The 14,155-nt window shown below is 45.0% G+C and overlaps 1 protein-coding gene across 2 annotated transcripts in view; it reads left to right on the top strand.

Moving 5' to 3' along the window:
- TRABD2B (TraB domain containing 2B) overlaps positions 1-14,155 on the top strand; it is a 447,226-nt gene that overhangs the window by 263,288 nt on the left and 169,783 nt on the right. For both annotated transcript variants that reach the window (XM_032805060.2, XM_032805059.2), the window contains exon 4: positions 12,910-13,084. In XM_032805060.2, the coding sequence (XP_032660951.1) occupies positions 12,910-13,084 (175 nt within the window). The remainder of the gene's footprint in view (positions 1-12,909; positions 13,085-14,155) is intronic.

The following is a 14,155-nucleotide window of genomic DNA, read 5'->3' as shown; positions in this document are numbered from 1 at the left end:
CTGCTGAGTGTCGCTGTACATCATATTTGTTGTCTATAAATCACTTGGCTGTGTTACATATCTCTTGAAAAATGTTATCAGCGCATCCTGCGCTTAAACCTGTCCTTTAAGATGTAAAGGTCCTGATAATATGAATCACCTCATTAATTTGCCTCCATTCTAGTGCTAGATAAATACAATTGAATATCTGGCTCGCTTCCAAAGCTAGTCAAGGAAAACTATCTGTGGAATGCCCCAGCTACAATAAATACACACTGTACAGCTGAAACCATTAGGTGGAGTGTTGACTGATAAGCAGGCCCCAGATTTGTCCGAGGAATGAAGTTTTATCAAGGTAAAGAAAATAAATCTGCACACCAAATGCGCAGCTATTGAAACGGGACCATTTGGAATCATCTTATCACCTTCAGACATAAGCAGCTTAGACAAGCTGGCACAGCGTCTTGTCTTTCCTTTAAAAGGGATTACTCTTTCCAATGAAGCTCTGCACGGAGCACTGGGCTTCACAGGTGTTGACCCGAAGGAGCTCTGGGTCAGGTTCTAGACAAAGAATCCATCTTGGAGCCCTTGTGTAGACATTCACACCTATGGAAGCCAGTAGATCTCCCATGATTGGGCCATTATGTCTAGTGACCAGAAAAGCTGAACTGAATTGTGACATGATTGCCCAGGGCAGCTCATGCTCCTGAGTGTGACCTGAAGAGGCCAGCTATCTGCTTCTCTCTGCACTCTGAGGCAGGACACTTTGGGGCAAATACACTGTTGCAGAGTCAGTTCAGAAGCACCCGTGCTCTTGTGAGATCACAAGTTCTGCTTCACTTTGTGCCCGAATCAAAACTTTGGATCCTCAGACCCTCCAACTTTGTAGGCTTTTGGAACAAGAACCCAGAGCCAGAGCCAAAATGTGCAAAAGGCCTCTAATTTTTACAATGGGTCAAAGCAAAATACCAGATCTGAACAATCTCAGACTCTGGCGCAAGGCCATGCATGTGTTTTTTGGACATTTGGAGCCATATCCACAATTTTCAGCTTGGGGTCCAACTCTTTTTAATAGCATTGGTCCAAAAAAAATTTTTTTTTCAGGGGCAAAAAATTTAAATTTCAAAATTTTCATCCTACAACTTTTGAAAAAATACTTTTTGTTGTTTATTTTAAACCTTTCAAAGTTCAGAATGTATTTTTTTTTTTTTTTGGTTTGTGAAATTTTGACTAGGTCTACTTAGTACTATGAGACCAAACTTTAAAGAGGTGCTCTAAAGAGACAGAGTGCAGGCTTGCCTACACAACAATGGGTTTGCCAGTATATCTATACTGACGTAACTGGTGGAGTTCTTCTCCTGGCATACTTAAACCACTTCCTTGAATGATGAACTATCTCAGCAGAATGAGTCTTTTGCCAGTATAAGCTGTATCTACATGGGTTTTTTTTTGCCAAAGTGACTCTCTTGGTTGGGGTGCATGTGTGGTATTTTGGGGGGCATGTGTTTTTTTTTCCACACTCCAAGCCAACACAACCATGCTGGCAAAACTTTTTAGAGTAGACCTAAGAAGTCTTTGGAATCCAAGAGTATCTGTCAGCCCTGTATAAATTGCTGTAAAGCATTTGAACAGTCCGTTGTTTTTAAGGAGCTGGTTTTATGAGGTTGGCCTTAGAAGGACTTATTTAATCCTACTTGTTCAAGTGAAATGGGAAGGACTTATTTGTTTTATAACTATATTGTGGCTTGACTATGGGAGATGCTGTTTTTCTTTTGTCTTGTAGCCAGAGGACATTTTTGTCACTTCATTATAAAAAAATAAGAAGAAGAAAAGAAAAGGAGAGAAAAAAAGGCATTTGACTGCCCTGACTTGGCAGGATTAGAATTCACGCATTCCACAAGAATGACCAGAGTTCCACACGTTCCTTGAACACTGCCGGCCAGATCCTCAGCTGGTGTAAATCAATGTAGATCTGTTGTATTCAATGAAGCTATGCTGACTTACATCAACTGAGAATCTGTTGCACAGATTTTAATCACCTTGGGGACAGTTGTTTATAGACTAAGGTCAAATCCTGTGTTGATTTATACCCTATGCAACTCTGTCTGCCCAGAAACTGGTCATTTTGATCTACCCTGGGATAATACCATTGATTTCAGTTGTTTCTCCTAGTTTCCACCTGTAGAACTGGAGGAGAATCAGGCTATTTTGGTTTTTGTGAGACCATTTCAAGCATTTCTCTTTGGGGAAAGGGAGTTTTTGTGACTCTTTGCTTCCTTCATTCCCCATCCTGAAATTCTAGGGCAAAATCCTGGCCTGAAAAAGTAGTTGCCAATCTTATATCTTCCAAGAGGTATTGTCCAGGGTGTAGCAGATGTTTGTCTGGCTGCCTGGCTGATTCTAATTGAATTGGTGCAAAGTCCTGGGTTTCATTAGAACAATTCATGATACCAAAACTCTCAAAACTTTATTAAGCTGCAGATGTTCCTGGAAGTGAGAAAAGAGGCCAGTTATCTTGTCCTTGCTGCACTCTAGGGCTGGACTCTTCTGGGCAACTGCCATCGTGTCAATTCAGATCCCATGCTCTGGTGGGGTCATAAATTCTACTCTTCCTGGACCTGAATCATGCAAAAGACCTGTAACTTCCATACTGGATCCAACCAATGTACCAGATCTGAGTAATCTCACTTTGGCTGGGTGAAGTGCGTGTCTCTGTGTGTTTTCAGCTCTAATGTTGCCCTAATCTATAATTCCTCCTAGCCTGCATTTTGATCTTTGTTTTTTATGGAATTTGACAGACCTCTCACAAACTGGATCTTTTGGATGACACTTTTTTTGTTTGGTTTAAAATCAGGTTGCAAACTTTATATAAACATCCAGTCTGGCCACAAACACTGTAATAACATAAGAACGGCCATACTGGGTCAGACTAATGGCCCATGGAGCCAGTATCCTGTCTCTGACAGTGGCCAATGCCAAACCCTTCAGGAGGAATGAACAGAATAGGGCAATTTCAAGTGATCCATCCCCTGTCATCCAGTCCCAGCTTCTGGCAGTTGGAGGTTTAGGGACATCCAGAACATGGGTCTGCGTCCCTGACCATCTTGGCTAAACGCCATTGGTGGACGTGTCCTCCATGAATTTACTTAGTCCTTTTTTGAACCATTACTCTTTTGACCTTCACAACATCACCAGGCAATGAGTTCCACAGGTTGACCAAGCATTGTGTGAAGAAGTATTTCTTTTTGTTTATAAACTTCCTGCCTGTTCAAAACAGATATAAAAAAACCACACAGCCGTTTTCCCTTGAGCCCAGACAACACCTACTCATGAAAAACCATCCTAGCCTGAGCCTTTGCCTGTATCCTCTATCAACCAGCTGCTCTCCCAGTTTGTAGAACAGGGTAATATGAAAAATACCTTTTGGGAAAAAAAATCCTGGCCACAGGTTCCTTGCTTTATTGCCACACTCTTTCGTTTGATCAGGATCCTCACTTGGGAATCTTGGCAACTCAGAGGCAATGGTTTTAGTGTCAGAATAGCAGAAACTTTTTGTCAAAGGAAACAAAGGGTTTTGAAGAAAAATAGAAAAACATGAACTTTTCCAGATGTTTGCAGCTTGCGAGGGTGTGCCTCAACAGTCACAACTTTGGGGGTTTTGGGGGGATATTAGTAAGCATTAGAGGTTACCCTCGAAACTGAAACCTAACCCTCTATTTGCATATGCTGGAGGCTTGTCATCCTTATTCAATTAATACACGAATCCCAGTAATCCACCCCTAAGTATACACTGCATACTTGGGTGAAGCTTGCAGAAAGAGGCTACGCTCCTTGTTCTAACTATGTTTTGTTAAGACTTCTTTAATCAAAACACTCATTCAGATAGGGAGGCCCGGCTGCATATTTTGGCATCGCTGCCAAAAGGGGGCAGGGGCCGATGTTGATTTCTTTTTCCTTTAAGTGCTTGGAAAGTGACTATTTAACTGGTGTGGAAAAATAAATAGAAAACATACACGGAGGTCATGACTTCTGCAGGATTCATTGAAAGCCTTTAAAAAGGAATAAACATCTCCCCCCTCAAGGTGTTTGTGAGGCTCATGGCCAATGTTTGCAGCCATTCCCCCCTCCTTTTCCCGTTAAGCTTAAATTCATGACCGTGGGGAAGGGGAGATGGGGGTTGGTTCCGGTGCCCAGTATGAGCAGAAATAGCATTAGACTTTCTGCAGTCTCTATAAGGTCATAACTCCAACCCTGAACAAGCCAACTGCTCCACTCTGGGTACTTCTGCTGGGATGGAGCATCATTGAGGTTGCTGGTGCTTGGTGGAGGTCTTGGGCTCTACCCAGACAGGGCTTCTCCTAGGACCAGAGCCTGCTGGAGAGGTGGGATCAGTCCAAGAGCTGCCCTCCTTCTCCCCGGACCCCCTGGCAGAGGGAGGAATTGGTCTGTGAGATCTGTCACGTTCTGCTCTTGGAGAAGGAGTAATTGAGCATTGAGTTCCCTCCCCAGCTCTTGCTGCCATCTGCATTCCAAAATATATTCGAGATTTCTAAATCTAGATGTTTCAGTGCCACTAAGAGGCCAAACAAGATTAGAGCAGTGTGGGCTAGTGGCTGGCACACAGGCCTGGGAGTCAGGCACTCCTGAGCTCTGAGCCTGCCACAGACACTGAGTCCTAGAGTTCCCCCTTTCCCCACAGCAACTGCTACTCCCTTCCTCTCTCACTCCGTTCCCCACTTTCTCTTGTCTTTCTCTCTCTCTCCCTCCTTCCACCTCTGTATTCTCCCTCCCATAGGGTTCCTGGTGGTGCCACTGAGCCCTGCAACACCAAGGTCATCGAAGCAGGGCCTTCTCCTCCACCTCCTCCTCCTTCCTTGTTTTTTCCTGTTACTGCTGTCTCCAGGGAAAAGGGACACAAACTTACTAGCCAGCCTGGCCTCCAACTGCTTTTCAGCTGAAGGGGTGGGGCAGGACGAGCTGACTTTGCCGAAGAGGCAGAGAAGACTGAAAATATGCCCCTTGCTAGTGGAATTTGTTCCCCCAGCCCCATGAAAATGGATGTCGGCCTGCACCACACAACAGGTTTGAAACACCTGGGCCTAGTCTACACTACGCATTTAAACCGAATTTAGCAGCATTAAACCAATTTAACCCTGCACCCGTCCACACAACAAAGCCCTTTATAAAGGGCTCTTTAAACTGGTTTCTGTACTCCTCCCCGATGAGAGGAGTAGCGCTGAAATCAGTATTGCCATGTCGGATTAGAGTTAGGTGTGCCGCAAATCGACGGTATTGGCCTCCGGGCGGTATCCCACAGTGCACCATTGTGACCACTCTGGAAAGCGATCTGAACTCGATGCACTGGCCAGGTAGACAGGAAAAGCCCGAGAACTTTTGAATTTCATTCCTGTTTGCCCAGCGTGGAGCTCTGATCAGCACAGGTGGCGATGCAGTCCCAAATCCAAAAAGATCTCAGCATGGACCGTACGGGAGATACTGGATCTGATCGCTGTATTGGGGAGACAAATCTGTTCTATCAGAGCTCCGTTACAAAGACGAAATGACAAGCATTTGAAAAAATCTCCAGGCTATGATAGACAGAGCCACAGCACAGTGCTGCGTGACAAGCGTAACGGAAAGCAAAGAATCAAATGGCCACTCATGGAGGGAGGGAGGGGGTACTGAGGACTCCAGCTATCTCACAGTCCCCGCAGTCTCTGAAAAGCATTTGCATTCTTGGCTGAGCTCCCGATGCCTGTACAGTCAAACACATTGTCCGGGGTGTTTCAGGGTATATTCTCGTCAATTTACCCTCCTCCTCCCCCGTGAAAGAAAAGGGGAAAAATTGTTTCTTGACTTTTTTCAGTGTCACCGTATGTCTACTGCATGCTGCTGGTAGACGCGATGCTGCAGCACTGAATAGCAGCATCCTCTCCCTCCCCTCCCCCAGTGGCAGACAGTACTGTACAAAAGAACTGATAGCGTCCTCGTCATCAGCTCGTGAGTGCTCCTGGCTGGCCTCAGGTGAGGTCGGCCAGGGCACCTGGGTAAAAATAGGAATGACTCCTGGTCATTCCCGGCAGATGGTACAGAATGGCTGGTAACCGTCTTCATCATAGCAACTGGGGGCTGAGCTCTATCAGCCCTCCCCTTTTCATGTCTAAAGAAAAAATCACCCATGACACTGTTTTTGCACCATCATGCATTGGGATCTCAACCCAGAATTCCAAGGGGCGGGGGAGACTGCGGGAACTATGGGATAGTTATGGGATAGCTACCCACAGTGCAATGCTCCAGAAATTGATGCTAGCCTCAGTACATGGACTCACACCACCGAATTATTGTGCTTTGTGTGGCCGCGTGCACTCGACTTTATACAATCTGTTTTACAAAACCGGTTTATGTAAAATCGGAATAATCCTATAGTGTAGACATACCCCTGGTCTCAATAGCAGCACTGAGAGAGGTGAGCTGCCCAAGGTCCCAGGAGCAGAGCCAGGAACAGAACCCACGCTGTATGACTCCCCCTGCCATTCCCGACTAACTAGGCCATTTTGTCAGCAGGGGAGCAGGCAGGTGCCCCCTGTACTTTGCAGTACTGCCAGCTCACTTCCTGCCTGAGATGACGTTCTGTGCTGGGTGGGTGTGTGGGACTGAAATCTGATTAGCAGAATCGTGAATGCATTTAGTATTTTGAGATTTCTGGTCAATGCAAGTACCGGGCTAGATTTATGTGTCATGTTAAGGCTCCTGTAAACCTCTCCAGCAACCTGTATGTCAGAAGATCCCCCTGGTGGGATCAAGCTGGCTTACCTGCTCTGGCTGTGCCCCCTTCCACCTCCAGCATGTCCTAGATACGTCCTAGACACGTCCTAGACACCTCGCCTGCTGCTTCCTCAGGCCTTATCCCAGTTCTACACAGCCCTGCATGGTGCTTAACTGCTTACAGCTGTGCAAAGTGGGTGTGAAAAGCCACCTCCCGTGTAAATAGAGGCATAGAATGAGACCTAGTCCAGTATCTAAATGGTTGCCAGTTCCAGATGCCTGAGACGTAAGAACCCCATGCCAGGCAGATGTAGGATAATCGACCCCATCTTGCTTAAAGGAGAGCAGATTTTGAGTGAGATGAAGGAGTAACTGCGTTGATTTCTCTCACTTTGCCTAGAAAATCCTTTCACACACCCGTTAGCCTTCTGGTGTTTTATTTTTCCTATTAAAAATCACTAATAAATTTGGCTGGTGGCAGGGTGTTAATCTGCAGCAGTGCCCTGGGCAGCACACCAATGTGCATGGCTCCTTTACGGTTTCTTCTTTCTCCATGTTGCGTAATGACCCAGAGTTGATCTGTTTGGAAGCTGCCAACTTTGGGCCATACCAGATTAATTAGCCACCTCTTTTCTTGGCTATTGAGGGCCGTTTCAGAAGGAAAATCATAGCTCCTGGAGCAGAAATGGTTGAGTCAGCAACAGTCATCATTTCAGCAACCACAATCCCATGTCGGCTTTATCCTTCTCTTGGCTACTCTTATGCTCACAGTCCATTTGGCTTGCACAATTGGAATTCTTCACATTACAGGCTAAAGTAACCATAGATTGTTCGGCCAGATGTTAGAAATGTCCATAAATCAGAGGAGAACAGGTGTCTTCCAACTCCAAGTAGTATATTTTGTAGCACTGGAGTAAAAAAGCAATGCCCCATTGACCTTTGTTAGCAGTAGAGTCCCTTCCCTGTATAGGCCATGATAACCATAACTTAATGTCCGCCTCTTGCTGAAAAACACTGGTATGAATTGAGAGCAGCTCAGCTGGGCTCAATTTGAATCTTACATACTATGACAGGTTGACAGCCTTTAGAACTCTCCCTGGGGTTTTTAGAATCCTGTTTGAGCAGCATTGTCAATTCCTGTGCTTTTAATCAAAGGCCTCCTGGTGCTTGGTGTTTTGCGTAAGGCCCTGGATTTCAATATAGCAAGGATCTAGCCTTTATGTTGCAGAGAAAAGCTAGGAAATGTGACATCTAAAGGCTCAAAACCCAGAAGCCAATAAAAAGTGGTGATCTTTTTTTAAAAAAAAATCTCATACTCTTTAAGCCAGACTTTATGATTTTGAAGGGCTTGATTCATGATTTTTTATCTCGCTGACTTGGCAATAATTCGTACGGAGGCAGGGCTCCTCTGACATGTCCTGTTAATTGAGGAAGGATGGCCTGTGGTTAAGACTGGGACTCAGGAGATCTATGATCATCAATTCCCTGTTCTGCGACTGACTTTCTCTGATTTTGGGCTTGTCACCTAATCTCGCTCTGCCTCAATTCCTTGACTGTAAAATGGGGATACCACGCAAGTTCTCTGTTTCGATTGTGAAGTGTTTGGGGCAGGTACTGTACATTACTGTGTTTGTGTGTATGTATATGTGTGTGTGTGGTGCCCAAATGGTAGGAATCAGGAGTTTGAACCCCACATACAGGTGAAGTGGGATTACTGCTGAGCCATAGTATAGGTGAATTCAGTTAGCTTTCAACCAGGCTATAAAGGGGGTTGGAGGAACCTCTCTGAGGCAGAGAGAGGGAACTAGCATCTGGGACACAGGTTCTTAGGGAAAACCCTAAGGACCACCTGGCCTGGAGAAAATGCTTAGTCTGAGGTTTGTGTTTGAGTGTTGTACCAATAATGTCCCCCTCTGGAAAGGGAATGTATGGTCTCCATAGTGCATATGCTGGCAGCAATGACACTTGCATAGACACTGGGATGTCTTCAGTAGGGTTTCTCTGTTTTGACATGGGGATAACTGAGAAGAATTTTTGGGTCCCTGTCCCATTTTTATTTCTGGGGCTCGTCCTCTTGAATCATAGATGGAATAAAGCTTGAAGGGCAATAACCCTGACTCTCTCCTCATCTTCACCCCACCAGTCTCACCCACAGCTCAACCCGGGTCAGAGATGTTCCTGCATTAACATCTAACGGGAGCCTGCACTCTTTGTACTTGACTGATATACGGAGACCCAATTCCCGTGACAGACTTTGGGCCAAACTCATCTGTGACTTTAGAAAGGCCTGATTCTGATTTCATCCGTACTGGTGCAAGGCTACTGACCTGAATGGAGTTAGTCCACACAGAGTAACTAGAGCAGGAGCCAAATAGGGTGTAAGTAGTTTAAGAAATAGATCTAAATGTAGCTTGTCTCAATAGTGAAAATTGCACCATGCTGGTGTTTGCTGGGCCTGATTTTGATTTTACCCTGGTGTGAATCAAGAGAGGCTCCATTGTGGTCAGTGGTGTTCTACGGGGGTAGATGAGCTCAGGAGTAGTCATTTCTATTGTGGCAGGAAAAAACAACTAACTGGAGACTGTAAAAAGACCATAAGTATAGGTTGGGCTGCTTTGTTTTAATCACCAGTGAATTTGGCTTGACGTGTCTGCACTTACACGTGTCTGAGGTAATTGTTTTCAGGCCAGTTTGGTAAATCTCTGATTCTTTGTGTCAGTCCCAAAACTCCTCTAAACATTAAAAAAAAAACAAAAAAACCAAAACACCCCTGTGAAATAATGTACTTCAGTGTTTATAACATCTCAATTCCGTTATGGCAGGAGCTAGGCCATTATCCCTTTCTGTGCTTTGCTTCCCAATGATGATACTGCAGGACGTTGTGCTAATGTAACATGCTTCCTCTGCCTCAATACAGATGCGGAGACCAAGCTGGCATTCTGAAGCTTTATGCAAAGGCTTTTATACTGACCGCTGTGGTAGAACCCAGCTTATTTCTAGATAACCTTTATTGTCACACAGGCCTAGGGTGACCAGATGTCCAGATTTTATGGGGACTGTCCCGATATTTGGGGCTTTGTCTTATATAGGTACCTATTGCCCCCAACCCCCTGTCCCAATTTTTCACACTTGCTGTCTGGTCACCCTACTCAGGCCTGTAACCTAGGGATCTTCTTTGACTCTCTCTAGTTCCTCACATCCAGGCGATGGCTAAATCTTGCTGCAGAACATTTATCCTCACAACAACTCTGGGAGGTAGGCCAGCACTATTGTTCCCATTTTATAGATGGGTAACTGAGGCACAAAGAGACAAAGTGACTTGTCCAAAATCACACAGGAAGTCTGTGGTGGAGCAGGGACTTCAGCGCAGGTCATCTAACGAGGAGAGGAGAAATAACCCCCCCTTGAGCGACATAAGTTCTGCCGGCATAATCGCTCATGTGCACAGTGCTATGTTGGTGGGAGACTCTCTCCTGTCGGCATAACGCTACTACATGAGTTCTCATACAGCGGCACAGCTGTAAGGATCCTGTGAATGTAGACATGGCCTTAGTCTCAGGCTTGCGTCCTAACCATTGTGCCATCCTTCCTAAAGCTCCCACTGACTTCAGTGTTGCACAGCCATGGCTGCAGAACCCCAATAGTGCAAATTCTTATGTACATGCAAAACTTTTTTTGCATACCTTCTAACTGGGAGTGTTCACCCGGGTAGAGCTACACATGTAGCGAAGCACTTGTCTACACATGAAAGTTAATATGGAATAAAGTAGGGTGTGAATTTAAACTGAATTAACTACTCCATGTGTGGACGCTCTGACTCTGGAAGAAGAGTGTTGTATTCTCCTTTAGTACCAACTTTATATTCAGCCGGCCAGAAAAAAACAGTGTGATCACAGATTCCAAAATTATTGCAGTCAAACCATACTGCTCTTGGGCTGTACCCCACTCTGGTGCCCACCCCCAGATCAATAGGACTCCCAGGAGGCTGAATGCTTTGCAAAGGCTTCACACTCAGTTCCCACTTATCTCCTGCAAAGAGTTCTCTCTCCGTATATTGTTTGGCGATGGGTTTCCTGAATATCTAAATTCTGCTTGTGTAGCTCAACAGCAGAGATCAAACCCAGGACTCTCAGCATCTGTCACTACTGTTTAAAGCTACAGAAGCAACTTGTTAGCTAGTAGCATTAGTAGGCTGTTCTCTTCTAACAGCTCAGCCAGTAGAGGGGTTGGCGGCATAGTACACATGCATGCACACTAGGTGGAGCTATATCTACTTTATCTTGAATCGAAACAAAAAGTCTTCATAGGCCTTCCAGGGAACACTTAACAGGGGCCATCCAATCCCCTTGCTGAATTCTTGAGGTTGCGCTTTTACAATAACAATTTGAAAAAAAAAATTAACTCCTGACGACGGTTAACAGCTTGCTAATTGCATGCAACTGTTTCTGGAGTTCCTGATCCCTGTCTGGTGGTTAAGGAGGCAAACGGCTCCATAAATCAGCAGGAGCAGCTGCCTCCTTCGAGCCAGGCATGGCGTATGTCACAAACTGTAGAAAGGAACTGCGATACTGGAAGAAGTGGAGATGATTAATGGAGCAGACGCCGAGGCTCGGAAAGTGCTTGCACTACTGTGTGTAGCTATGCATACTTCAATCATTTATCTTCTCTCCTCGCCCTCCTCCCTCACTTTCCCAAGTGACAGGGCAGTCATGTAAAGTGTGGAGGCCATTAAAAATAGAATAATTTATAATGTGCTTAAGGACCCGGCATGGTGTTGCCAGTGATGACTCTTAAATGTGTCCCTTCCTCTTGTTCTTTGGGAGGAGAATGGAAAGGGAATAGGAAACCCAATGCCTGATTTTAAATGACTGCTCTGGCTTCAACAAACCCGTTCCAGCTTAGGAGGAGAAAATCTGGGTCCTTTTGTCATCTGCTGTTTGATCTGTTCATTGTCATCTTGGGTGAGATGAGCAAAGGATAGTTTAATGACAGGCCAAGAGAAAAATTAAATACAATTAACAAGGCAATGTGTATCTTCATTCTACTAGGCTGGATTATAGTTGGGTCTATGCAGGTGGGGTGGAAATATGATGCACTTAGCTTTCTGCTTGGGCCAGAGCTTCATAAAATCACATGTAACCCTAACCCCTAAGTCCTTGTATTTCCTGACGGGTGGGCAAGGTTAGCTCTAGCATCAATGCTAGGCTTGCCAAGCGGGTGGAGTGACGGGGTCCACCATCCGACATAGCCGATTCTATGTCAGTCTTTTGCATATGGCACTGATGGACCTGCTCTGGAGGCATCTTAGCTAATTCCAGATCAGGATCTGTATGCTTATATACGGCCTTTGTTTCCTTTGGGCAATGGGTGGAGAAGAGAGATTTTTTCAACTTCTAGGTACTGTGCCTTCAGACATTCTTAGCTCTGCCAAGATATCATTTCATTGCCCAATTGAACTTCTAAAAGCTCTCGCACCTCTGGCTGAGCTCCATTGTTCTGATACCCATTAAATATGGAATCTTGGTGTACAAGGAAATACAAATGCTTGTAGTATTTATGTAGAACCAATTGATTTATGGCTTTCCTTTACAGTGGAGAGCCAGATGCAGAATGGCCATTATTTACTCAAACCCAGTCCAGGGGATAGGAATCTTTGATGGCCTTTGCCCCTTCCTTGAGATCTAAAGCTGCTGTGCCTTTCATTCTTGTAGCCAATAACTTTTTTTTTTTTTGGCCTCTCCAGCATCCTCAGATAGTTACTCAAAACAAACACAAAACGAGTCCAGTTTTGAAATCCAGTGAAATTCTGTTCATTTTTTGTCCTTCTCTTTATTTTCCAGTTTCACATTCTCCTCTGATCTTCCCAGTTCAGTCCCAGACCAGTAAAAATGCCAACATTAAAAAGGCATGTTCTTGGGGAATTTCCTGCAATCTGACATGGGTTGCGCACCATGTCTGCAGTGCCTGGAAGTTTGGACAGCTAAGATAATCTTGGGTTAAGATTCCAATGTTAATTCCAGTTAATTTGGAATAAAGTAGGGTGTCAGATGCTTGGAGGCTTAGCTGAACCAACTCAAGCTTTTTTTCATGTTCTCCCGTCCCAAGCCCCCTGGTTTCCCTCTGTCTGCCTTTGTATCTGAACTGCAGTATTTCTTTCCACTGCAGCTCCCTAACCTCATCAACACAACGCTTCCTCCACATGAGCAAGTGACGGCTCAGGAGATAGACAGCTACTTCCGACAGGAGCTCATTTACAAGAGGAACGAGAGGATGGGGAAAAGAGTGATGGCCCTTTTAAAGCAGAACACAGACAAGAGCTTCTTCTTTGCCTTTGGAGCAGGTATGGAACAAAATACCCTTGTTTGTTTGTTTAAGTATGTGGACAATGTAACTGAAATCAATGGGGAGGGGAGGGTTCTTCACTGCAAAGCTTGACCTTCAGTATGGAAATCTTCCTCTTTGGAATCTCATTTGAGGCAGAAGGTCGTTGCTCCCTGACCTATTTCAGGACCTGGCAGTGATGTGGATTGAAACATAAACTCTTTGCACTTACACAATTTATTTTAAATGCCAGCATATGTTCACTTATTGTTTCCCTCTTATTGAAAATCTGCTCATTTCTTAGAGACTGAGTCAGGACATTCTTGGACTTTACTAGTAGATTTGATAAATGCTAGGCTACTTAGCGGCCTTTCAAATCATCGCAGACTATCTTTACTGTTCGTGCTTGGGTTTGCTCCCAAAACGGACTCGATACAGTAAAGATGCCTGCAATAGATCACTACAATATACACCACTGCCTCCATTCTTTTTTGAATATAGTAGAAACGTTTCTAAGGTGAAAACATTTATCTTTCTAACTTCTAAGGCCCCAATTAAGCATGTATTTAAGTCCATTGATTTCAAGGCAGTTAGCGATTGCCATATTGAAAACCAATAATTGATTCCTACTCTGTGTTTTCTTGCTCTTAGTCAATTTGTAATCCATGACGGAACTTGGCCTCTCACCCCGTGACTCTTGCAAAGGATGTTGGCAAAGGCCACTCTTGCAATCCTTACTCAGGCAAAGCTTTCATCAACAGAAATTTTGCTTGAGAAGGATTTCAAGATTTGGTCCAGAATATCCGTTATTCATTGTTACGACATGGACACTGTACAAGAGTTCACCAGGGCTCGACCCTCTCCGGGGCGGAGGGGAGCCACGCCGACTCACTACACACCGATGGTGTGGTAATCTAGCCGTCCAGTCCCAGACCTGGACTTTAGTGTCCACCAGTCTGGTCCTGTCCCAAACCTGGACTTTTGCGTCCAAAGTTTGGGGGCTTACCTGAAACTCCCCCAAGCTCACTACCAGCTTGGATATTCTCGCTGCCACCAGATCAGGAATTAATCTATGGGGCCTGATCCCCCC

Source organism: Chelonoidis abingdonii, chromosome 7 (assembly GCF_003597395.2).
Source record: "Chelonoidis abingdonii isolate Lonesome George chromosome 7, CheloAbing_2.0, whole genome shotgun sequence".
NCBI lineage: Eukaryota > Metazoa > Chordata > Testudines > Testudinidae > Chelonoidis > Chelonoidis abingdonii.
This window is presented reverse-complemented; position numbering and strand designations above follow the sequence as displayed.